Genomic DNA, 26408 nt, shown 5'->3' on the forward strand with positions numbered 1-26408 from the left:
ATCTCAGCTCATTCCTCATGCTATCTTGATGTGATGACTGTAGGATGAGAGCTGCACTTTTGTATCTTCAAAGGAACTTTTGAGGCCAAACATAATAGGGAATGGAGAAAGGAACCAGACCTCCTGGATGAGAAACCCAGGAAGAAAAAGCTCTGAGCTTATGAACAGTGTACGGTAGCGTAAGTGTATTTATGTATCCCATTTTTGGAGTCTACTGTTACCCTTTTTTACACACGCTATGGCCTAGAGAGTAATATAAAACATGAGCATGCCTAATACTACCTTTCTCCAGAGCACAGACTATGCCTACTTAGCCAAAGCATTACAGAAGACAATCCATAGCTTGGACTTAATTACTGGAGCAAGATGTTAACACATCTTCAACAAATTTAGGGACACGGTGAAATAGAATAAAACAAAGAGAGTACAATGCCTTCTAAATAAAAACAAAGCATTTGGCTGTTTATCCTTCATCAATGAAAACTTCTCCAGAATGAAAAAGCTTTTTTTTTTTTCCTTATGATAATGACTAGAAGATGCAACAACAAACATGCAAGAACAATCACAAAATATATATGTCTGGACTTACGGAAAAATATTGTGAAAAGCGAATGTCAGCCAATAAGGCTGAAGGACAAACTAACTGAAAAACCCTTTCTGTTTCTCCCTCTTTTTCAGAAATTGAGAATACTGATGGTTGTGCAGAAGGTAGACTGAATGCAGCATGAGAACAGGCTCTGTTTCTAGCCATTAAAAAGACCAAGAGCTTGGCAGATTAATTAAGCTACCAAAGAAACATCCCCACTGGTGGATATGGCAGCATATAGGAAACAAGTGTGTAGTCCAGGTGGTGATGGGGAAGAAAGAGTTTTTTGGTAACTATGACTGCTTATAGCCCTCTAAAATCATTACTTACTGATGGTCTTCTATAGCAGCACACCTAACAGGTTCCGGTAGCTTACTATGGGTGTTGTAAATGACACTGAAATTTAGTTTACTATAAAAATAAAAATTAATTACCTTTTTTTTTATTTAATAGAAAAGTCAAGGCTTATTAAAGATGAACTTATTTCTATCAAAAAGTAGTAGATCAGAAATACACTAAACGAGGTTTAAAGATTCCCATTCACTTCTTAAGTTTGTAATGACAACCCACAGATGAAATCCACTCTTAGAATTCTCAAAATAGATTTAAAAATTTGCATAAACTGGCAGAAGTCCCCTAATGCAGTATAAAAATTGTCCAAGACAAGGCAATGGGAGGGGTGGCAGGGGAATAAAGAGAAAATCACCTAAATCTCTTGTTTTACAGTGAAAGATGCATCAATGCATAACAGCATGTTGTCCTTTCCACCTGGCAAGGCTACTACAGGAAGCAAGTTCCTAAGTCAACGAGTCAGTGATGATCCCACCAGATCATGAGAGATTAAGTTCTGGGATAGCCGATAAACCTGTCTTAAGTGGTACCACGGCAGTAAGAAGCATTTGTTGCTGAGGCAGCTAAACTCCATTCCGTGTCTGTGGCTTATACCATATAGGCTGTATAACATACAGGGCAAAGGCTCTACAGGTACCAGTAAACCACAGCAGAGCCATTCTGCTGGATACAGCTCAGACTCATCATCACAACATAATCATCATGTGCATCACGCTTTTACCGTGCAACAATCAGATTATGAATGACTTCTTTGCACGCCACATGAAGGAAGCTTGCTTTCCCACACAGGAACTACCCCTAACCATGGTTTTTTATTTATGCTCACCTGAGAGCAAGGGTTGCTCCCACCTGGAAGCAGAGCTGTGGAAAAGACCCTCTGAAAAGGTGGGAACTTTGGCAAGGATCATGCATATGTGATGCTGCTCTCTTAAGCCAATATACCAGGATTTTTACTAAAAACCTCCATGCAATCACAAGCTGCTATTGCTTGACTTGGAGCCAAGCCATCCTGCTGCTATGAGTTTTAGATCTTCTGTGGATGTGACACAAATAGGGCTTCTGTAACGCTCGCTCACCTGCAGTCAACACTCCTTTGCTCAGCCCCACAACAGGGCTCAAAGCAAAACTGACACGACTGGCCCCAAAATGAGCGTTTTGTTTCACACCATTTGCAAGATGCCATCAACAGCCAACCCAGGTGCTGTTTTCATTCTGCCCACACACAAATCAATGACAAAAAGCAAGCTCATTCATACAGGTGGTGCATTTCACCACCCTAAAAGCCAGGATTTTCTCATACCCTTCATTTAATGCCACTGCTGTCAAACCCATAACATGTTGTAACAAAAACAGGCTTTATGTAACATAATAAATAAAAGTCACCAAGGCAATAGCTATGCATAAATTTTAGCTAAAAACATTTTGTTTGAGGAACATGAATGTCCTCTGTAAAGCGGGTAGCATTTTAAAATAATGTTCTAGCCATTGTTAATACTTTATTGCTATTCATCATAGAATCATTAATCATGGTGAACTCATTTGGTATTAATGTGGATGTCATAAAGTACTTCTGTTGCATTTCAATTATAACTCAGCCTTTAAAATGCTGCCAGCACTACACGGAAAGCTTTGAAAACCAAATTTGAATAGTCTGATCAGAGATAACTACAATCACATTCTGGCACAAAGAAACAACCTTTTCCATTTCTAATGCCTACCCTCAAGGGGCTGAGGAGCTCGTGGGGCTGTGCCCTGACCCAGGGCTGGGTGCAAGGAAGAGGGAGCCCAACGGGAGGCTCCAGGGAAGCCGTGGCCATCCAGACCCAGCCATTTTCCTCCCCTGAGACAAGGGTAGAAGCATTCCTTTGGGCTGCTTCAACCCCACCAGTTCAACCGCGGCTAAGCGGCAGCAAGGCCATACTTTCAGGCCCCTAAGGAGATTTCCTTTTTTCCTATCACTCCTGTGATTCCCTGAGGCACTATCTTGCTTCCAGAGCTGAGTGCTTTGGTTTATTCTCTGATGTGTAGTGTCTGCCCAAACAAAAACACCGGAGAGAACATATATCTACAAGCTACGGTCTTTAGAGACAACAAATGAGTATGCAATACATCAGAGCAAACCTAAGGGAGCTGATATCCTGACCTCTCTGATGACAGTTTAAAAAAAAAAACAAACTTCTTTCTGGCCTCAAGAGGCACTGAAAGAGGGAAACAGGCAGCACAAAATGCAACACGGACCTAAAAAACTATCAGCTCCTTGCCATCAGGGAAGCCAAGAACATGCGTAAGTTTACCTTGACAAACCAGGATTTTTGTTCCCTCACTGCCAGCAGAGCTTCCGTCAGCATTTTACATACAGAATCAAATGACAACAGCTCAACGATCGTAACGCTTCTCATCAGAAACCGTGTTAAATGGAGAAAAGACAAAATACTTCTTATTAGCTAAGGGAACTTTTTTTTTTAAATTCTTGCATACAATTCCCATTCTATTTTATCTAGGTCATCAATGTAACATGTAAGCACACAGCAAAAATTCCTACCTTGGGAGCTCTGGCATGTTTTCCACATCTGGCATCTTTGACAAGGCTGATATCTAGCAGCTCAGTCTCCTAGAAGAAAAAATTGCAACACAGATAATTATTACATTAGCCAAAAAGCCTCGTTGTGTTAACAGTGCCCCGCTTCTCACATCTGTCAGGGGTTTGCCTGTTTGCAATGACGCCTGTCCAAACTGAGAACAGTTTCAAGAAGTGCTCTGTTGCACTTCAGCTATTCTAACAGCAATACTAAGACCTTAGACACATAACTTGGTTTCCTTAAAAATGTGCAGGTCTCCTATGATATATAGAATATATAGAAGCCATATGAGTCAAGCTTATTTCCTGGATCACTAAATACCAGCTGCTGTGCTTTTTTTTTCTTTTTAATACAGTTTTAGCATTTTGATGCTAGTCACAGTGTGAAAAAGGCGATGTTACAAACAGAAAACCCAGCCTCTGCAATAGAAAACCTACTTTATTATTGCCAGAACATTTTGAAAAGTGCCCATCAAACTCAAGAAGTGTTATGCCTACAACGATAACAGATTCCAACAATTTTAGTGACTACTGCTCAATAAAAACCATGTACTTTTGACAAGCATTTCATAGTTCATACATTACTCTCGAGTTGTGGGTTATACAACACATGCCGTACTTGGAACAAAACTGGCATGTGATGACAGCTTCTTTTAGGCAAATTCCTGTCCTCCCCTACACACGTGTAACACGAAGAATCTTCTTTCACTGATAACCTCTTGGGTCTCCACCCTCCCTGCCGGTGCCTGGCAGCATGGGAATGATGAGGGCTGAGCCGAGCCCACGGTGCCCTGGGTGTGCCTGCCAGTGCCAGCCCAGGCGGGGTGCACCCACCGCTCCGGGATCAGCACGGAGCGTTCACCTCTCCAAACACGCAGCAAATTCAGCCAACATCATTTTTCCCAATCTCATCCTGTGACAGGGCATTTTGGGATGTTGCCATGTTGGTTCTTTCTTGAATGCCTTAACATTTATGGGCAGGGAGCGTTTGGAAGGAGGAGGGATGCTGGAGACCGGAGCAGCGCAATTCCTAGCTGCCGGCTCCCTCGCAAGCACGCACATCCATGCGGCATTACACGTTTTGTGATGAGCGACACCAACTGTCCTGCGAGACACAGCGAGAACATCTGACCTGATTTAGCATTACTTGACAATCTTAAAGCACATCTTAATACTGTCCGCCTCATTTACACTAGCATTTGGACTAATAGCCCATGTTAGCATGGCTCAATTACATACTAAATATAGTTTAAAAGTACTTCAGCAGGAGTGTGACCACACTGCAATTAGAGCTACACCAGTTCAATGCATTTCAGCCTTCCAGTAGTAATTGCAAATACTGTGCAGAGAATTTGAAATCTCTGTGCTGGACAAAGCCACTACTATTTTTTTTTTAATTCCAAGGAGAAAAGAAAAAAAGTACTTTCTCATGGACATGTTACTTTGTGTCCTTATTTCTCTTCCATTTTAAGGGCCCACTCCTACACAGCTTTTGTAGACTTCTATTGTCTACTAAGACATAAGCTCTACCACCAAATTTTCAGGAGACCCTACATTCATCACATTCCCCTCATCACAGTCCCCCACATCTATCCCAATTCTCTTCCATTATAGTACCTGCTGAACTTGCATGAGCATTTTTTTTCCTCTTCACCTAGCCTGTTTAGGGGTAACTTGGACTTTGGAGATCTTTATTTTTGCTCTTACTTGCCTGAAAGAGGACAAGGGTATCAAAACTTGAAGGGATTAGAAAGAAGTATAGGCAGGGTTGCAAAAGGTGATATTTTGTAAACCCCTTTAGGAAATCACCCAAACTACACCAATACACAAGGCATACGGACACAGGCACTCTTCCGACAGCACTGCAGCCTCTCACTGGATGGCTGATTGCTTGTCATGGTTTAACCCCAGCTGGCTACTAAGACCCACACAGCCGCTCGCTCACTGCCCCCGCTGGGATGGGGGAGAGAATCGGAAGGGTAAAAGAGAGAAAACTCACAGGTTGAGATAAAGACAATTTAACAGGTCGCATGCGCAAGCAAAGCCAAACAAGGAATTAATTCACTCCTTCCCATCAGCAGGCAGGTGTGCAGCCATCTCCAGGAAAGCAAGGCTCCATCATGCCTAACCGTTACTTAGGAAGACAAACGCTATCACTCCGAACATCCCCCCCCTTCCTCCTTCTTCCCCCAGGTTTATGTGCTGAGCATGACGTCATATGGTATGGGATATCCCTTTGGTCAGTTGGGGTCAGCTGTCCCAGCTGTGTCCCCTCCCAACTCCTTGTGCACCCCCAGCCTCCTCGCTGGTGGGGTGGGGCTCTGTAAGCACTGCTCAGCAGTAACGAAAACATCCCCGTATTATCAGCACTGTTTCCAGCACAAAACCAAAACATAGCCCCATACAAGCTATTATGAAAAAAATTGACTCTACCCCAGTTAAAACCAGCACATCGCTGCGCATAGAAGCTTGTCTACAGCTGTCCCTGTTCAGGCTCAGGAGCACCTGATGGTTTGTGAACCCAACATTCAGGTCCAGCTTGAAGGTGATCTTACTTCCAGATCTAAACTACATTGATCCTTACCCTGCCTGACATGAGCACAGCTGCCACCAGGAGTTAGGGCAAAGCTCAATACTGAGTGCAGAAAAGCCCTTAATGCACCAAAGTCTGGGTAATCTCTCACTATTCAATGAGACAACTGCGTAAGGAATATCTAAAAATTGCAGAGGACAGCGAGCACCATCTCCCAACGTGACTTGTCTCCAGGCCTGGATGGGGCCAGCTCCTCACCAAGGGGAAATGGTTGCAATGGTAAAAAAACAATGCTGATTCGTACCAGCCACAGATCTGTCCCTCAGTTTTACAATAACATTCCCACATTCATATCATTCCTCTCTCAGTGGAGTTTATGTCTCGAGTCCCAGTGATGTTGGAGTAGTGCAAATATGTCTCCACATATTTTACTTCTTCTGCAATCTAGTCTATGCCACATTTGCATCTCAAAATGCAGCATGATACTCCTAGTGCTCGTGCAGATGCCACCAATTATTTGTCAATTAAAACAGAATTTGTTCTCCCTCCCTTTTCTTTTAAAGAAGTGTTGAGAAGGGAATGACTCTGTTACTCTCTGAAGTTGCTCCTGTGAAACATGACAGTGCCAATTACATCACGTTACCTCCTGGGATATATCAGCAGTGGAAGGCAAACTTGCTGCTCAACACAGAAAAAAACAATTTTATATATATAAATAGATATAAATAAAAAAACATTTTTTTTATATATATAAAATCAGAGAGAAAAGAGCCAGCATATTCCATGAACATCGAGCAAAGGGAAGCCAAGGCAGGGCAGACACAGGCTGAAAGTCCATCAGCAGAAACCACGCAGGGCAAACGTGCAGAGCCAAGCACGGAGACAACGGCACTTCAGATTTACAGACCACGCACTCAGCAAGGGTGAACGTGCCCAGGTTTGCTGTTATCAGACATGAACATGCCCTTTGGGGTGAGAGGCCAGGGGTTATATTTACCACAACAAATAATCCTCGCGCCCTAAAGCAGTCTCCAGCCCACTGTGAAATGTTCTACAGAAGCTACGAGCACATGCAGAGCATGTTGTAAAAATAAGATTTTGCTGACTGAAAGGACTGGCAAGCACTAAAAATAAAGGCTTTAACAGCAAACACATGAGAGAAATGAAAGATGCTGAAGAAAAATGGATCTTAAACAAAGATGCTGAGCCACACACAGAGTGAGTTTCAGAAGTTTTTTTGGTCGGATTGGTCTGGCATTTTAGCTTTTTAAAAAAAAAAAAAGAACAAACAGAATTAATCATTTATTCACTTACAAAAGTGCAACTAGACCTCCCATAACACAAACATAAAAAGACCCTTTTAAATGAAATAACACACATTAGAAAGAGACACAGAAGAGGAAAAGGCAATGACCAGCACCCCCAAGGACAGTACAAGGGACCTGAACAACCCTACTCAGGTCTGCATACTCCCAGATAGAGGAGGATGAGGAGGTATAGGGTTGTTTTGGAGTTTTGACTACTACTTTCAAGCCACTTGCAGAAAATGTGATGGCCTGAGGACCCAAGACCTAGCAAGGATATTCTAAGAAGAACAGGGAAGAGCGGAGTTTTGTGGGGCTACTTTGACAAGACCAGCTGGCATGGCTGTAGGAAAGGTTGACCCCTGAACATCCATCTTATGGCCCTGCTGCAGTTAGTTCTTTGCTGTGCTACCTCTCTGACATAGAAAGCAGGTTTTATAATCCTATCCCTATATTCCTTTATATTCCTATTTTACAACACCATTAAATTGGGGGGGGGGGTGTCTCTCCTAGGTGGTAATTACGGAAACCACAGGAAAATAAAGTCCAAAGTTTCAACCACCTTCCGATATCAGAAAGGAATGGTCCAGGTTCCATAAATACATTTTATATGTATGTTCAGGTCAGCAGAAGCAATAGCCTGATAGATGCTATGGCCTATGCTCTAAATTAAGTAGATGAGAGCAGGTTATACATCCATGTAAGTGCCTCTGAAGGCAGCATTCAGCAGGGTTTAGATAAATCAGAATTCATAATGTGCCATTTCTTAGAAGTTCTTTGGTTCAAAAATACCAAACCTCCTGGAATTCCCTGAGCCCTGGGCACTTGCTTTCATCTTTCAAACAACTAATTAAGAGGACAGAGAGCAACTTCCTTGAAATGAGAGAAAAGACAATTTCCTATTTCCCTATTGCAAAATGTGGACAGGCTTGTGTAAAGGGAAAATAAACACTTAAGGACTGGAGAGAAAAATGCCCCATTTCCTCTGCAGCAAAACAGCCCAAACCCTCCTCTGCTTCAGTCAACAGGAGTTTTGCTACTGACTTCCTCCCTGAAGGCTTGGAAACTGCACTCTGTGCTGCATGAGGCACGAAAGCCACAGCAACTGGGAAAGAAAAAAAAACACCAACACTCAAAAACCTCAGCAAGCCCAACTTTTCCCTGTTTAGAGACCTCCAGTCATTGCTGTTGGGACTTATTAATCTTGCAATAGAGTAACATCTCTTAATGCAACTGGTAGATCCCCCCAGTAATTTATAATACAGAAATTCTGGAGAAGTGAATTATTAATCCTACCATGTTTGTTTTCAATTAGCAGCTGAGACAGAGACGCATTCATATAGGGTTAGATTGTGCAATCTCACTTTTATGGGTGAGCACACACTCACAAAAGCAATAGATTGTGCAATCCTCAGTGACTGCTTTAGCACTTATAATTAGGCCCGTCTGAATTTAATATAGTAACACCAATTTATACCAGCTGAGGATCTGGCTCACTCCTATTTTAAACTGCCCAAAATGATGCCAAGTGAATCACAGTGTCTTGGGAACTTGCTCGTGACGTAACCCCAGCTACAAAGCAGAATTCCTTATCGATCCCGCTGGAGAGCTCTGCTGAAGAGCCATCAGCAGCACGGCGGGCTGAGAGCGGGATCAAACGTCCTACAGAATTTCACAAAAACTATGTCAAGGAGACGTAGCAAAAGTGGGTGTGCATTACAACAGCTGCACGCGTTAGTTGGTCCAGATATCCAATTACTTTACTTATATGCCTAACAAAAATAATTCCACTCTGCTCTGAGTACTCACTGTGGCTGAGTAGTCGTATATTGCTCTGACCTATGTTTGCTCAACCTCCATTTCCACATCCCTTCTGGTCAGATGTTCTTTTTTCCCATTGTATGAAGTGTCGCTGCACGCTGCCAGCAACTGTGGAGCGCCGTTCTCACGGTCATGTTGCTGTAGCCGTTGCCGTTTAGGGATACGGTCTAACTGATGCACAACTAATTAAACTCTAAAAACTCATTTTCCACTTAGCTTTGAAATGTGCTGCTTCTAATTTCAAATCTGAAGAGGAAACTGTGTGCCCGAAAGCTTATCTAATTCTTTTAAATATAACCAGTCGATCTAATAGAAGACACAACACTGCCTTCAAAGTTTGTCTGATGCAGTGCTGGCAAAATAAACTTTGAAAAACTAAGCCAGTTTTGTAAACAAGCATGATTTAGTGCTACTGGATGGCAACATCTGGTGAAAGTTGTCAAAGGGAAAAGGCCATTTTGCTGAAACAAACTTCAAACGTTTGGGAATCTATTGGGAATAGTTAATCATAATGAAATGTTTCTTTAACATAGAAAGACTCCATTTTAACATTTTCTGAACATGAAAGCACTGAATATTTCTTGAAGCAAAAAATTTATGCAGTTCTAGGTTACTTTTATTTTTATTCTGCATTTAAAAAGTGTTATTTAAAATAAAAACTCAAGTGACTAATTTTCTTACAACATGTTAGAAAGAAAATATTAAGATCAACATTTGAATCTGATCAGGAACAATTACAAGTTATGCTAAAGAAGTATCTGGCCCTATAGATTCAGAGTAAATATATATGCAAACTCAGCAAACCATTTACAGAATATACCTCATTCAGGTTTCAGAGATTTTGACAGCGTGCTGATCAATCAGCCACCCTCAGATTACTCCAGGACTGACATTCTCTGCAGTGAGAATGAACATTCAGCGCTAATTTAGAAAGGGTGCTTTCACAGCTAGGGGATGTTGTATATAATCCCCCCGTTAAAACCGTATCTATTTTTCCCCATTATCATTAAGAATAAATTGAATGAAATATCATTAAGAACAAATTGAATGAAACACAGCGATTTGTCTCCTCATCCCAAAGGAAAACTGTGGAGGACTGGTGAGGTTGATTTAACAGAAACCTGCATCGACAGCTACAAGAAGAAATAGCAAGGTTGTCAATGACATTAATGGGAGCTGAGCTCAGGTAGCACTGTGTTCCCCTGAAAGTCCCGTTACATAAATCATAAACTGCATCCCACTCGAGAGAGACAGTCCCTGAAGAAACTGCCTCCGTGTTTCCTCCTGGCAGCACACAATTCAATTATCAGGCATCAAAATCATCTGCTGTGTCAATAAGCAAGCAGCACAGTAGCACGTACACCCTGAAGTCAATGGTAAAACTCTGCCTGACAATAGCAGTGTCTTTTTCTGCATAAAGTTGTTTCTTCACAAGTTCAAAATATTTTATTACTTTCCCACCTTCTCTTTTTAACAAGCCATTGAAGATGATTATATTAATGCTGTAGCTCGCCAACCTGCCCGAAGCAACCAGATCTCTTCTAGCTGCTTGCAGGTGATGCTCTCCTCACAGAGGTTATGAAGAAGCAATTGCAAGGCTTTCAAATAATGGAACAAATACTCAGGTTAAACTGAACACGTATTTCTAGATTAGCTATTGGCTTACCAAAGGGTTATTAAAACTTTTTCTGTGTCCAAACTTAAAGTGGTTAAAGTGATTCCTGAATTCTTTGCCTTCTGAACATCTATTACAAAATCCAAAGCCCAAAACAAATCCACCACCCTGGCACCCAAAATGAAAAAAAGAGCAAGAGGCACAGCTGTTCCTAAGGGGCAACAGAGACAGAAAACATTTTGCTGCCTCCACTACTTCACTCAAAATCACTTATTTTCAAGCTCTTTGGCCTTTTTGGCCAGTAAATGCTGGCAGATTCAGGCAAGTGAATGGTTAAGGTTAGTGCTTTGTCCTGTTCAGAGTACAGCTTTGACCCCCGCCTTCCCACCTGCCCAGTGAATTCCCAGGCAGCCCTCTCCAGAGAAGCTCCCTGGCCTGCTTCCTAAGCCTCTCCTGTTTCGCTTTCTGTGAGTAAATAAATATGGTCCATTAGACAAGGAGGGGAGTGATCCACTTGGGACCCCGTTATTCCTGGCTCCCCAGGTGGCTCTCCCAGCACTCCTGGTTAAAGCACCTGGTGAGGTGACCACAACTACAATCAGCTGTAAATGAATGGTGGATGATCTTCTCCAAGCAAGCAATTTCAAGCAGTTTGGTATCACAGGGCATGGAAATTTTTCAAAAGTCACTTGAACAGAATGACTTCTTACAACCCAAAATTTGAACTTGAGCTAAGCTTCATCTGAGTGGTCATTAACTGTTCTTAACTCAAAAAGAGTCAGAGGACCTCAGCACCTGCAAAGCAAGAACTAGTATTTATGATTTGACAACTGCTCTGGGAATAAGCTCCAAATACTTTGCAAGGTTTCTTTGCTTGCAAGTTCTTCTTGAAGTGCCAAGTTACATGACATCCCTACTGAAAGGCCCTTATAGCAAGCACTTCTATAGAAGAGTAAGCCACAAACTGAAAAGTTTTTGCTATCTTAATAATGCTCAGTCTCTCAATGTATCCCTGGAGACATAGGAACAGCAACATTTTCTAGTACAGGGAAAATAGTCTGCAGTTTATATTAAACACTGGGCTATTAGGAAAAAAAAATGAGAAGGAATTTTCATGCTAAGTACCCTTTTAATAATGAAAGCAAAACAAGTTGTCTGCATCTATGCATATAGTTCTTTGCTGCTTCATTAAGGAAAATTTCATTTACTTGGATTTACAGACACTGTGGCTAAGCAGTCTAGAAACTGCTGCATACATTTCACAATGCAAGTCTTAGCGCAAAGAAATAGTTGGGAAGCAGAAGAATACGCAGAGGTAAAGATTTGCTACCTGCCTTCATCACAGCAAACTGACCAGCACAAACAGGTGAAGGACACACCAAAAGTCAGTGTGTTATGATCATCTCAGATTTTAAAAGTAATGCACTGGAAAAACAGAAATTTCTATAACAACAGATAAAACTTTAGTCTGCCCCCTCTTCAGCCATGTCTGAAGCTGCAGTTGTAGTCCAAAGTCACCAGTGCTTGATCGGGTATAAGCTCAGCTTGGTAGATTAAAAAAAATTACTTCCCTTGTTCGTTGGAGTATCAGTAATACTCGACAAAAACAAGCCACAACCCTAAGATGTTACAGCCTAAATACACAGGACAATGAGTGGATGAAATGAGAAATAGGTATGTGGAGTCATCTCCAGCAGCACAGAAGAAAACAGTGGCAAATTTGGAAAAGAATCTCCATATCTTAGTCCCACACCAATTAGCGTGCAGTCTCCTTACCATGCTGCTGCCTTTGCATCGAACTCTAGCTACTGGCGCTCTACCTTTCCAGGAAAGGCAGTGTGCCCTGCAGAGACAGAGTTGCATACAAACTTGTTACATGAGAGTTAGAAGCTTTACAACAACAGGAACCTGACGATTTTTGGAGAAATCGGTGCACCGACAAGTCTGGTTCTAAGCAATGTGCCATAAACCAAGTGAGAAATCAATCCCTGGCAGAGCTAGAAATGGGTCCCTGGTCACTTAGTTCCCCTTTAGAGCGTGCTATGGCCATGGCCAGTCAGCTGTGGACCAGCTGTATGGCTACTTTCTTGTTTTAAATGTTTTGAGAAGCTCATTGGGGACTCCTTCAGAAGCCGCACTAACAGGAGCTTTTCTCGCAAGTTCAGGGCACTGCAAGCACACCCGCAGCTCAAAACCAGAAGTCTCTCATCCAAACAACTTGGTTTTCTTGCAGCTGGCAGGAGGAGTTGCATGGACACAAGCACCTCAAACGTAGAGATCGGAATTGGTTTGGTTCTGCTAAAATCGCTCTCATGGATCTGCTCGTCCCACTCACACAACTGAGTAACAACAGGAGGAAAAGGAGAACTGATGAAGTGCAGCCATATTCAAAAGAGGAAAGAGCTGGAGGAGGACCTGCTTCAGAAGAAAATACAAAGCATATTGTAGGCAGCCTTCATGATGATACTTGACTGATTTTTATTCACATAACTGAGAATAACCTGGCAATTTTTAGCTTTAGAGTCACAGGGAAAAGTACAGTGAATTGAAGTTTTAAGCAGCAGATAAAAAAAGCAGTATTTCTATTAAGAAACTTCTCTTTTCATACCAAAAGTCATAATCATGTGTGATTATGATGATTACACACCTTCCCAGAAAGGGCCATATCATATTTTGGGGGTGATGTTCCAGTGTCATTATTTCACGCTGACAAGGGATCACAGATTACATAGACCAGTGTTATTTTTTTTCTTTTGAAGTAAGTAAAGTGTATTATTTTCAGCAGAGTGCCCCAAATAGTGAACACCTGGAGCAGAGACTTTCATCTCAGGTAGAAGAGCCACTGTACAACTCCTGCCTACTGCCCCGCACCGCTCTACCACCACACCTGACGTTGCAGCTCCTCCTCAGGCAAATCTCCTGTTGACGAACAGAAGATTTTTCCAAGATTGAACAAGATCAAGTCCTTTGAACTTCTATAAAAGTCCTTTCCTATTCATGCAGCATAAGTTTGATGCATCTAAAAGAATAGCAACACATTTATAGCTTTGAATATGTTTTTAGAAAAGCCCAGAGCTTTTGACTGCTTTATATTAAAACAATAAATCCTTTTCATACATGTAAATTTAACAAAAGTGGGAGATTAGGAATTTGGAATTGCTCTGCTCCCTACATAGCACAAGGAGTTTTAAGGTTAAGGCTCAACATAGCAATACATGCCCTACTTACACGCCTGTGACTTCCATGGAGGGATAAGGTAAAAGGCTAAAAACTGAAAACTGCGCAGAAGCACAGTGTATATTCCTGCCAACTCCTCTAGCTAAGGCCCTGGCGTGTGTTACTTAACTGGAAAATCCACAGTCCAGGCACACTTCCAACTGGAGACTCCAGCTATAACATGATGCTTAAGCACTAAAGACAATAGCTGAAAACTCACAAATTGACCTTTGTAAATAAAGGCACTCCATGTTTTTAGGGTGCAAGGTTTTTAAATGTATTTAAAGCTGAAACAGCACCAAAAGACTTGTTGACAAGATTTCTCCCCAAGACACAAAAATCTCTTGGGATCAGTTATTTTGCCAGCATATTTGTTATTAAACAGTGCAGATTGCTCACTGGGCTTTTAAATAAATCATCCTGGTCTTACATCTAATCCATACCAGACCTGGAGACTGAAGAAAACCTAAAACAACCTCTACGTTTTAGAAAATGGAAAGGAGGGGAAATGACCCCAGCATCTGTAGGCGCATTAGGCTGATAGGCAAAGCTTTAGATCAGATGATGAAAGGAGTATAATAATGTGAAGGTAAAACAAAAAAAAAACAAGAGACCACATGAGCTCGCCAGCCAGATCATATCTAGCTAGGCTGATAAATTTTTTTCTTGGCACAGGAACCTTTGAAGATTTTCTCTGCCTGAATTTTGATTAATTACATGAGCCAGAATTGACACATCATCCAAAACTCTGGTCACCAGTACTCAGAGGTGAGTTTAACTTGAAGGAGGTATAGAGAGGGTTTCAAAAGCGACCACAGAATGGGGAGTATGCTCTTACTAGAGAAGACTAAAAGAGCTCAGCTTCCACAGAACAGCGAAAGGAAGGCTAAGAGGGGTATGATTATTGTCTATAAATATATGCATTGTATAATCAGTTGAGAGGAAGAGGAGCTATTCAATCTAGAAATAAGAACTGAGCTATATAGATTCTAATAAGCATGGGCAAAATTAGGACTATTCTTCTTTAGATACTGAAAGCAAAAAATCACTTTCAAAATAGAGTTTGACATGTTTCTGAATATGAAAATAATACATGCACTAAACACTATCCAAAAAACATAGAACTAACACAGAAAATCTTTTCCTACAGTATAGACTTAAAGGAATCATATTTATTTACAGCTAAATCCTTGACTTCTCACCATTCCAACCACCATACAGCTTTATCTATAAAGCTACCACGGGACAGGCAAGACAGTAATTCTCTAAATACTAATTCATAAGTTGTGTCTTTTGTAGGTCTTGATACTCCAAGAATTTCAGTGGAGGTTTATGCCAAAGAAGTTTTATACTTCCAGGCTCTTTATATCAACATCAGAAAAAAGCAGCAGAGGTTGCATGCACAGAAAGAAAAGCCTTTCCCGGACGGATCCTTGACAGTTTGCTCCTTTCAAGGAGGACGAAGTACACAAACAATACCAGCTGAAGATGTCCACCTACAGCCAAACAAATGAGAATCATTCAGGTGAGCGCACAATATAAGCATAAGAAAGCATTAGCTTGTCATTAGGTAAATCATATTTTGCTTTTTCAAATGTACATCCTTCCTAGTGCAGTAACTCGGCAGCAACTCTCAGTGGCCACATTCTCCTCCCTCTGCTGCGCCGGCAGATAAACGATTCTTCTTGTTGGAGAAACGCTCCCTCCATCCTCCAGCCCATTTCACTTCACCTGCTGTTGCCATATTTTGATTTCCCTTATTACCTCCATTTGCTGCTTACCTTGTAAATATAAGTGAGTTTAGGACATAGTTATTTGTTCGGTATTTATTAGGGAATTAATTAGAGGGGAGTAAGAATTTCTTGCTAATTTATTTTGTATAAGCTGTAATCATTATTATTTTTGCATGCTCCCAGGGTTTATGGTTAAGTGCATTTTAAAAATCAAAGCAAAAAAAAAGAGAATCCCCAGATCAGAATCATTAGGTGAATCTCTAAAGACTTAATTTACATTCATCTACTATTAATCTGAATGCATAACATTATTCATTATTATTTTATAAATCTCTAGATAAATCTGGGAAATTATTTTTATTAAGGTATTTGCATGTGCATGCCTCAAATTCTTCTAGTCTTGGCAGCTGTGCTTGAAATTAGAGTTTACACTGAATAAGGAAATATGGGTCATTCTGCAAACACAATAGAGATGAAGTCAATGGCAACTTGTTGGAAGACCTTGAGTTCTTGCCAAGCCACGTTTCCCAAAATATTTTACCCTACACCACACTCAAGCCTCAATTATCAGCTCTTCTATCCCGCAGGAGCCAGCTGCTCTGAGCATGAAAGGCACACACACAAAACATAACCAAGTCATAATTCAGAAAAAAACTTGGTGACACTTAGACAGATGTATGATTAGGTCTTCTTATAGAATCATAGAATAGTTTGGGTTGGAAGGGACCTTTAAAGGTCAGCTAGTCCAACCCTCCTGCTGTGGGCAGGGACATCTTCAACTAGATCAGGTTGCTCAGAGCCCTGTCCAGCCTGACCTCGAATGTTTCAGGGATGGGGCATCTACCACCTCTCTGGGCAACCTGTGCCAGTGTTTCACCACCCTCATTGTAAAAAATTTCTTCCTTATATCTAGTCTAAATCTACCCTCTTTTAGTTTAAAACCATTCCCCCTTGTCCTGTCGCAACAGGCCCTGCTAAAAAGTTTGCCCCCATCTTTCTTATAAGCCCCCTTTAAGTACTGAAAGGCCGCAATAAGGTCTCCCCGGAGCCTTCTCTTCTCCAGGCTGAACAACCCCAGCTCTCTCAGCCTTTCTTCGCAGGAGAGGCGTTCCACCTCCCTGATCATTTTTGTGGCCCTCCTCTGGACCCGCTCCAACAGGTCCACGTCTGTCTTGCGCTGAGGGCTCCAGAGCTGGACGCAGCACTGCAGGTGGGGTCTCACCAGAGCAGAGCAGAGGGGCAGAATCACCTCCCTCAGCCTGCTGGCCACACTTTTTTTGATGCAGCCCAGAATACGGTTGGCCTTCTGGGCTGCGAGCGCACATTGTCGGCTCATGTCCAGCTTTTCGTCCACCAGTACCCCCAAGTCCTTCTCATCCGGGCTGCTCTCAATCCCTTCATCCCCCAGCCTGTACTGAAACCGGGGGTCACCCCGACCCAGGTGCAGGACCCTGCACTTCACCTTGTTGAACCTCCAGACTTTCACACGGGCCCACTTCTTGAGCTTGTCCAAGTCCCTCTGGATGGCATCCCGTCTCTCAGGCATGTCAACCGCACCACTCAGCTTGGTGTCGTCTGCAAACTGGCTGAGGGTGCACTCGATCCCACTTGATCTTTAATCAAACTGAAGAACGCACTTTTCTTAATAGGGACTCACTTCAGCCTACACCTTAAACGTGCTAAGCGTTGGCTGTGTTCAGCATTACACTCAGTCGTGTTGTAACACACTCGTAATTTTGCATTTGTTTCTTTGCCTCAATCTAACAGTTTGAGGGCTATTACAAGAGGTTTTTTGCTATCTGTGACTTGTCTCCACTTGTTGACAGCACACACACAAAAAAGACAATTTCTCTCCTATCAGGGCACTCTTTGCTCTTTCCTGTTTATATTTTGTTCCAGTATGCGGAGTTAAATGCAAAGCAGCAAACCCAAGGTTAGCCCTGTTGTCTGATGATGTTTCCTTATTTAGCAGTTAGTTTTACTGCAATCTTCTGGTCTCTCCCCCACAAACGTTCTCAATTCTGTTCTCTGGAGCATAATTATTCTAAGTACCTTTCCCCCAGCAGCAGCACACTAATACATCTTGGCTTTTCAAAAGAGGGTTTGTCTTCTTGAAGGTGACCGAAACACATCTTGAAGAAAGTATCAAAGGGCTCAATCCTGACAGGGTACTGCAACAGAAGATTAGGATCCACATTCTTTGTGGATCTGTATGACTGAGATGCCCAAGCCACGTACAGCACAATACGACAATCTCTGATTTTTGAAACATCTTGAGGGCAGTTTCCACGGGCACAACCAACCTGCAACCCTGAAGAGCGTTTAAACTCCCAGGCACACTAGTTTGAATCCGTTCATATTTCATATTATCAGGAAAACTGTATCCCTGCGTGCACTTGTCCAGCGCTCTCCATTATATAACCTGGATCTATTTCTTTGCCAAACTTTAACCATTCAGCATGAAATAATCATGCTGGATGATTGCCTGGCCTGGAGTGGGTTGGCTGTTTTTATTCTTAAAGTAGCAGCCAGGGTGATTTTACCAATTTCCTCAAATGAAGCTGCCATTTCTGAAATAAGGCACATCTGTCCAAAGGAGATTAATATAAGCCAAAATGGTCTGGAAAATATGTTTTAGGCATGCTCAAAAATATCAACTACTTCTTGTGGGAAGAACTAATGCCTTCCTGCTTGGAGAAATACCTCTGGATTTTAATGGTCAAACAAGTTCACTTTCTACCAGACCCGTGAAAATACAGCCAAGTTTGAACAAACTAGAACATAAGAAATTCTCAATTTGCACATAAGGAATATAAAAACCTGAAGGGGAATATATGTTCATATTATTATTCTCAAAATGCACGAGGAAACTAAAATAAAGTTTATTCTAGCATTTCCTAACTTTTAAGTGGTTGACTTTGCAGTCGAAGTAATTTTTTAACAAGTGTCTCATTTCTTTCTAAATGAAATTTCACGTATAATAAAATTATTGTGAAGAATCAAGAGTCAGAATTAGCATGTCATTCAAAGCAGACTAGGCAGCCTCCAGAATAACACCACAAAGCGCTATTAATGGGTAAAAGCATGCTAGTTAGAAGAAAAAAAGCCTGCCAGACTTAGAAAATTGATGCTTTTTCAGTAATTACGTGGATTGAGAAACAGCTATTTTTGTCAACATCTTCAAAGAAACTTCTGAAGTTATGGAAAGTAAACAGAGGAAAATCAGTAAGCACAATGGTTTTTTTTTTCCCCAGAAAAATGGTAGTTTGAAAACCAACAATGAAAGCAGACAAATCTATTTAGGAGAACAAAGAGAACGCCATTTGGGTAGAAGCTAGGGTTAGTGAAATCCCCTACCGTGATTTTAATCCGTGCACACATCAGATCAGGCATTTTACTGATGAGATTTTAATTGGAGCTTGGTCACCCTTGAAAATCTCTCCCATAACACATAGCCAGGCTGGCTGTAAATCAGGACAGTAGGGATGATGACACAAGATACTCAAAATTAGAAACTGTCTGACAGCTAAGCCCGTTAAAGATGCATGGCGGGGGAGAGAGCAAATAAACAGGAACTTGCTAGAAGGTCATATTTGTATGTTTTGTGGTCAACTCTAGCAGCTTTATGATGACAATTGTGATGTTTAGGGTTGTATTTGGCGATTTTTTTTATTATTATTTGAAATCCAAGCTCCTGTACAGGAATTACAAGATTATACATGGAGTGTGATGTGGAGAGGGACACAAGATTTTAGGCATGTATCTCCTGGCTTTCATGTGTATTCAATGAAAAATACTTTACCGAATTAAACCAAACAGGCTCTCAGGTTCTCAGGATCTTTCCCCAGGTACTGATGAGCAAACCCTAGTAAGTACGGCCACATTTCACCATGTTCCCTTATTTTTTGCAGGGTGTTTTAAATGAAACCACCGGTGGCAAATCCACAAAGCTTCTCACAGAAGGGTCAAGGGTGACCGCAGTGAACATGTTTTACTTAATAACGGACAAACACAAAATGTGCAGAAACTGTGACAGGATCGTTGGGTATGTGAAACAGCTGCTTTCCAGTAACCCTGGTTTTGGCCTCACTGGACCAGACCTGGAAGTATTAGTCCATACAACTAAGGGAATCCAAGTCTTTGCTGCCACAGAAGAGTTTTTCCCATTATGTATGAAGTGTTAAGTAATCTTATTCATTTACTCAAGCCAATGACTAATATTACAGAAGTTTGTGCAACTCTAAATTTCACTGCAGAGCTTTTGCAGAGCAATTAGCTAGCACAAAGGCCAATTTAAAAAAGACATTTTGGCCCTGACTCTTTGATGGCACCAGCTGATACGCCCTAAACCCCAACTTAAAAAACTTCCTAACATAAACATGGCTCTTACTGTCTTCTGATATTGTTCCCATGTATGAAGAGTTTTATGAGCTTTGCTATAAATGTAGCAATTGTCTTAAAAACAAACAAACAAAAAACAGAGGGACTTGTGACCCTCTTTCTTCCACATCTTCTACATGTAATCCTGTTACGAAACTTGCCTCTTCTGTAACAAAGAAAATCCCCCATGCAGATACATGATGTTGCAAAACTTTATACTCCTTTTTCAGTCTGGATTATAATCTCCAGGATCTTCCAAACCTGACTCTAAACACTAATCTGCCTATCAACAGTTCTTGAACTGTGCGTATACGAAGAGGTAATGGCATGCCAGTTTCCTTTCCTAAAGCAAATCCACAAAAATTTGCAGAAACAGCTTTAATTTCTTCGAATATCTGGCTTTACATGTCAGTCCAGATCAGAATTTACCTTTTTCAATACAGAAAGGCTTCTTAAATTCTAACGGTGTTTATCTGTTCTTTAAAATAAGTTTTTATTCAGGTTGGTAGAGGCTTAATCTCTCTCAGTAGTCTCAGTCTCTTCAAAGGGATTATTTACCATCTCAATTAAAGGAGAACAGAATAACGTGGCCAATTAAAAAGATGAAGGAGTTAGGGTTTTCTATTAAACTTCAAATTACCCTCAAACTACAATTGCAACTATCCTTATGGATAAACAAACCTTAGCCAATTATTGCAGCAGCAAACCAAATTAAGATACAGTATCAAACCAGATTAAACATGAGATTAATTTCTTGAACAAGTACGTGCCCAAGATGGCAGAACTCTTCAGCAGTCTGTTTTACACAGTCCAGCGTACCTTTGTCATTATGGCCCCGAAGGAGGAATACAGATCATCAGGTGTTATGAAAGCCCAAATGTTTAAAACCACAGAGCTGTTATAGCACCACTAGGAATGGTATTTTAATTTTTTTTCATTATTTTGAATAATTTTTGTTATTAGTTTAATGAACTAATTTGTGCTTCAGAAAGATCCTATCAATATTTCAGTAGTATGTCTAACCTTCACCAAATAAATCAACTGTTCTAGACTTTTATTGCCCCGGATATACTATCTACATTTGATCATCTCATAAATTATTGCTCACCTCTGATTCTCAGAAGATTTTCAATGATCCATTATCGAGCAAAAGCCTAAATAATGTAATATTATTATTCCATTTATGGTATATAGTTTTCCCCCCTCCAAAATTCAGAGTTAAATAAAACTACAGGCTGGGCATATTGACTCTATTCATTTCAGAAATATTGGAGGCATGTCTTTGTTTTTTCTATACTTGCCATATAGGGACAGGAATCCGCACATCGTCTTTTGATGTCTTGAGTATTTCTCAACATCCTCTACTGCCAGATCAATTTGGTTTCTGAAGGGGTTTCTTGTTCCGTCAGAGGCAGACTAAATGGCAGGCAGTGTGAGGGAGCAGGAAAGACTCGCTTCCTGAGTGGATTTAAAAGGAAAACTTTGGAAATAGCCAGAGAATGACCATTTACTCTGGCTACATAGTTTCCCTGGAATACAGAAATCCTCCCCAGGACTGTCTTGGCATGTTTCTGCATTCGGCAGCTGCTGCAAAAATGGTTTCACTTGAGGAGCAGATGCAGTGGTTCCTCCTGCGCTATCCTGTATAAAACATCAACGCGTGCCCTGTACATGAGCGGCACGTGCTGATGAGGGAAGTGCATCTCGAACGCTGCCATACACGGCACACGCTATTGACTGTACATTTGAGTGCTTGCACTGTGCTCCTCAGTTCACTACTGCTGGGACTCACCGCAACACCCCAAACCTTTGGACAGCTTCAGAGGCTGTGAAAAGAAACGCAGCCCAGCCCACGCCTTTCTCTGGTTACAAGTCCGGGAACCAATGATGCATTTGATAATGAAATGTGTCCTATGGGCCTGCAGAATCATGACTTCTCCCTTTATATGCGTATGTAGCAAGTCCCTGTTTCTCTTCTCTTCCAACCTCAAAATTAGATCTTTCCAGAATGCCAGAGGTTATACGAACAGAAAAAAAAAAAAGAAACCTTATTTCCGATACCTGGTAGGAAAATGGATTTATTTCTAAGAATTATGGTAGTAACTGCCACTCACCATAGGCCTTCATACATCTGCATTTACAGCTCCCTGAGCACAAGGAGATGGAAAAAAAATGTGATTTGAATTTATTATGTCATTTCCGTGGCTTTTATGGAAGACATTTTAACAACTGTCTACTATGCAGGCAGGTTAACATACGTCTCATATATTATGGAGTCAATATCCCATCCAGTGTAAATCTCAAAGTTCAGCATGCCCCGAATTAAATTCTGTAATGACTTCTAAAGACGACAGTACAATCCGTAATGTCAATATCGTATTGTAGTCCATGGTTATAATTTGTTAGGTCAATAATTCACCACAGTCTACTAAACTTAGGACTGGCTTCCTCAAGAGCGCTAAAATAAATGTTTAAAAGGTTCCCAATAGCATATTTATAGTCATCCATAATTAGCTCTGCAGCATCACAGAAATACATCACAGAAATTATATATATAAATCAGACCGCGATCTCCATTTCACACATTCTCCAAGGACTGGCATAAACAATTGCAAAACCTCCTCTAGATCATGATAGCCTTAATCCACAGCACAGTCTGCACAGTCGGTGAGACTCCTTGATGTTGTGTTCTCCTTTGACTACATCAAGAGTTTGAGCAGAAGCCAAAGGCCGATTCCTATTTAAGAAATAACAGGATTGCTTCTCATTAGAAAACCACCTGATTTCACGTTGTAATTCAGCCCCAGCAAGCAGCTGAGAGCACTCAGGTCTTTGAGCTGCAGTTGTCACGGAAAAGGACTGGCTGCGGGGCCACACAGTGTTACGGAGATGCCAAGGGGGAAGTGCCCCTACCCCAGCTAGCACAGAATTTGATAAAGGAAAGGTCCATCCGGGAGAAATCCTTTCCTTACTGCGGCTGGTTACTCTATTCATATGTAACCTTCTGGGCGACCTATGAGCCTCATTCAACAACAGTCAGTAAAGTACTGATTTTCAATAAAAGGATGAACAGCAAGTGTTAGCTTGGTTACCCATATTACATCACACTGTATTATTTAAAAAAAAAAAGGGGGGGGGGAAGGATAATAAAATTTTCTCTGTTAGGCAACCAGGACTTCTATGGCATGCAGAAGTGCTGGCTGTGATCTGTGGTGTTTGAATGCTTTCAATAGCTTGTCTCTACCTTTGGGATAGATATGAGCTCCATGAAGGGAAAAAATAGAAGGAAAAAAAAAGCCTAGCTGGCACATGTTGATGTACAGCAGCTCAAATTCTACTGCACACTGCTGATTCCTTTTTTCATCTACATGCCAGGAACAATTGACCTAAGGCAAGACTTTTTATTGCAACTTTTGGCAGATCCAGTCAATATCCATTATTTACAATTATGCTTTTGTGTGTGTGTGTGTGTGTGTTTCTGCTGCAGTATCTCTGTCTAATTGTCAAGTCCAGAGAGGACTTCACCATATAATTATTCAAAGTTCATTTAGTAAGTGATGCAGATGCAAGATACAGGAGAAAAATAATACCAGTCAGTATGAAATTACATTCCTAAGAGCACTTCTGCAACATACCTTTCTAAGCAGAAAATATATGGCAAGCTAGCACTAAAAAACCTCTATGTGGGCTCGAGACCCTTTTTTCATGTTTCTTTCAGTACCTCAGTACCTTCCTTTGTTTTCCTAATCTATAGCGACAGGCAGCTGCCTGGACTGCACTTGCAAAATCCCACTTCTACCACCGTGCAGCACAGAACCGACATCACAGATCTGGCTTAGGAAAAAAACCACAACATAATTGGAGTCCCGTAAGCCCATGTTTTAAGCAGAGTTGTTGCAAATAACATCCCAGACCTCATTCACAGGGAGGGGGGGAAGCGCATGGGAACCTTCCTCTGCCTTCTTGGTGTATTTGCTCTGAGCAACTTGCTGGTGTGCTAGTGACAGGATGGTGCTGTTACACACACTCTGCACAGCACTGCAGGAACGGCTTTGCGTGCCTTCAAAGGCAAAGTCACTCCTGATTTGGGAACAATTCTGGACTGGGGGACAAGCGAGGACAAGGAGGAAGCAGAAGAGCCCAGGGAAGAGACAGGGGCATAAGTGGTTGTCAGAACATTGGTTACCTACTCCCAGAACTTCTTCTCTGGTGAAAAATCCCAAACAAACATCAACAGGAAAAAAAACCCTAAATAACATTAAAAATTTTTAAGGTATTAATTGTTAAAAAAAAATTCAAATGTTTTGGATGAAGGTGAAAAAAATTCTTTAAAAATTGATGTTGTCCTTTTAAATAAAAAAAAAATAAATACATATGCCTACAGCCAAACTCCTCTTTCCCCTCCAGACCAAGAATGCAAAGCCTACGAGCCTGCTGCCCAAGAGCAATAAACCAATGACAAGCTGCAAGGAGGCACCTCAGCCACCTGCTAGAATAAAAAGCCTCAGAAGAAAAAGCCCGTGCTCTGCACCCGGGTGACAGGGACAGCAGGGCTGGGGGACAGCACCGCCTGCCACCTGAGGACCCGGCGTAAGCGTGGAACTGCTGCCTCCGAAAGTTACAGTTCAAAAGTTAAACTCAGCTTGACTCAATTCAACTGAGCAGGAGGTTATGGAGTTACAGCTGACAAATTTTTGACGTGACATTTCAGCAGGGTGACAAACTTACAATAAACTGATACAGTTTGTCATATGAGAAATTCATCTAATGGCCACAGGTCCTGAACTCTCCCTCTGTTTAGCTGAGGGCAGATTGGGCAGATAACAGTTTATTACCCAGCTACATCCGTGCTTCTCTCTTCTGCTCCTGGGACAGCCAAAACTTTTTCTATGGAAAGATGAAAAGGAGGGGTGGGGGGGAGCCAAAGCAGTTTCAATATCAAATACGCAACATGAAATACACTCTCTCTGTACTTGCTTTCAGGGCTCTTTGCAAGCAACCACGTTTTGATGCGCCTCCCTTGCTTTCACTCAGACATGCTCCTTTTTGCAAGCGTCTTCTAGCTAGTGATAAGAGTAAGCTTTGGGCTGGAATTTGCAAATGCACCGAGTGTGGGAGTTGCTCAACTCCCCTTGGAATAAATGGTATAAGTACTAGCAGTGCTAATGGAGGAAGGCAGCCAAGAATAATTCCTCTGAGACATGAGCTTGTATGAATTACCTATCCTGCTAGGACTCTTGGAGGACAGAGGAGCTTTGGCAAAGCTGCACTTTGAACATCTCTTTCTAAGCCAGCATAGCAACAAAATTAGTGTAAATGAATAATGGCAGACTAAAAAAAGCTTCAGTAATATGATTTTGCTGTGCACTAAATATAGTACAAACGTGTGCATTCTGTTCTGAAATGCACCTCTAACAAAAAGCAAAGGATAACTTTTAAACCCTATTTTAACACTTTTCTTTGCACATTCCTTCTAAAGAGGAAGGGTCAGGTATTGCCCGGTTTTTGCAGTCCTTGAGCAAAACGTTGCAGGGTGACACACCGCAACACAAATAACTTTACCATTGCTACACAATCAAGAGTGGCAGCAGAGTTCAGTACCTCATGCAGTCTTCATGCAGGGATTATAGGAGTCAAAACTGGAAGAAAAAATTGCTCCTCAGCAAGCATGGGCTAGCATAGTGCTACAGATTCCTCAACAAACCCTGTGCAAGTTCCACTTCTAACTTAAACAGGGGATGGAAGGAAATGTACTGCTAGTTTATTCATGTGCGTCTCACCGATGCCAAGTCTGAGCAGCTCCTCTAGCCATGGCAGAACCAGGTTGACGTTCCTGCTAAATCAGGCTGCAAGACACCTACTCCAGGCAGGCAGGACAGCTCATGGCTTCTCCGGGAAAGAAGCCGCCGCACACCCACAGACTGCCAGTTACGCTTCAAAGCTCGGCTGAAAGCACCCACCGGTCCTTGTCCCTGCTTCTACAGGCGACATAACCTGATGATCTCAGTCCCACTCCAATGGGAGAAATAAAAGTTCACACAATCTGGACAGACAAGCGTTTGAGCAGGCTCTTGTTGGCATGCTGAGCTGATAGATCCCACCATTTCCCTTCATTTAGTTTTTGCTGTCTGTAGTGAAGAAGTCTCTGAATTTGTTAAAGAAAAGGAAAAGGTAAAATACTTACTCCTAGCTTATTGCAGATAGGCTGAATGCAGAGGAAATGCTAAGGGTCAAAAAGGCTAAATTCCCTATCCAGCTCCGGAAGCCCTGCCAGACCTACCTCCTGGCTAG

The 26408-nt window shown here is 41.6% G+C and overlaps 1 protein-coding gene across 1 annotated transcript in view; it reads right to left on the minus strand.

The window, feature by feature from the left end:
• Positions 1-26408, minus strand: part of PLCB1 (phospholipase C beta 1) — a 405965-nt gene that overhangs the window by 288347 nt on the left and 91210 nt on the right. Inside the window, exon 3 of the mRNA XM_075147729.1 lies at positions 3480-3548. Coding sequence (XP_075003830.1) covers positions 3480-3548 — 69 coding nt within the window. The remainder of the gene's footprint in view (positions 1-3479; positions 3549-26408) is intronic.

The sequence above is a fragment of the Calonectris borealis genome, chromosome 3 (genome assembly GCF_964195595.1).
Source record: "Calonectris borealis chromosome 3, bCalBor7.hap1.2, whole genome shotgun sequence".
NCBI classification, from domain to species: Eukaryota; Metazoa; Chordata; class Aves; order Procellariiformes; family Procellariidae; genus Calonectris; species Calonectris borealis.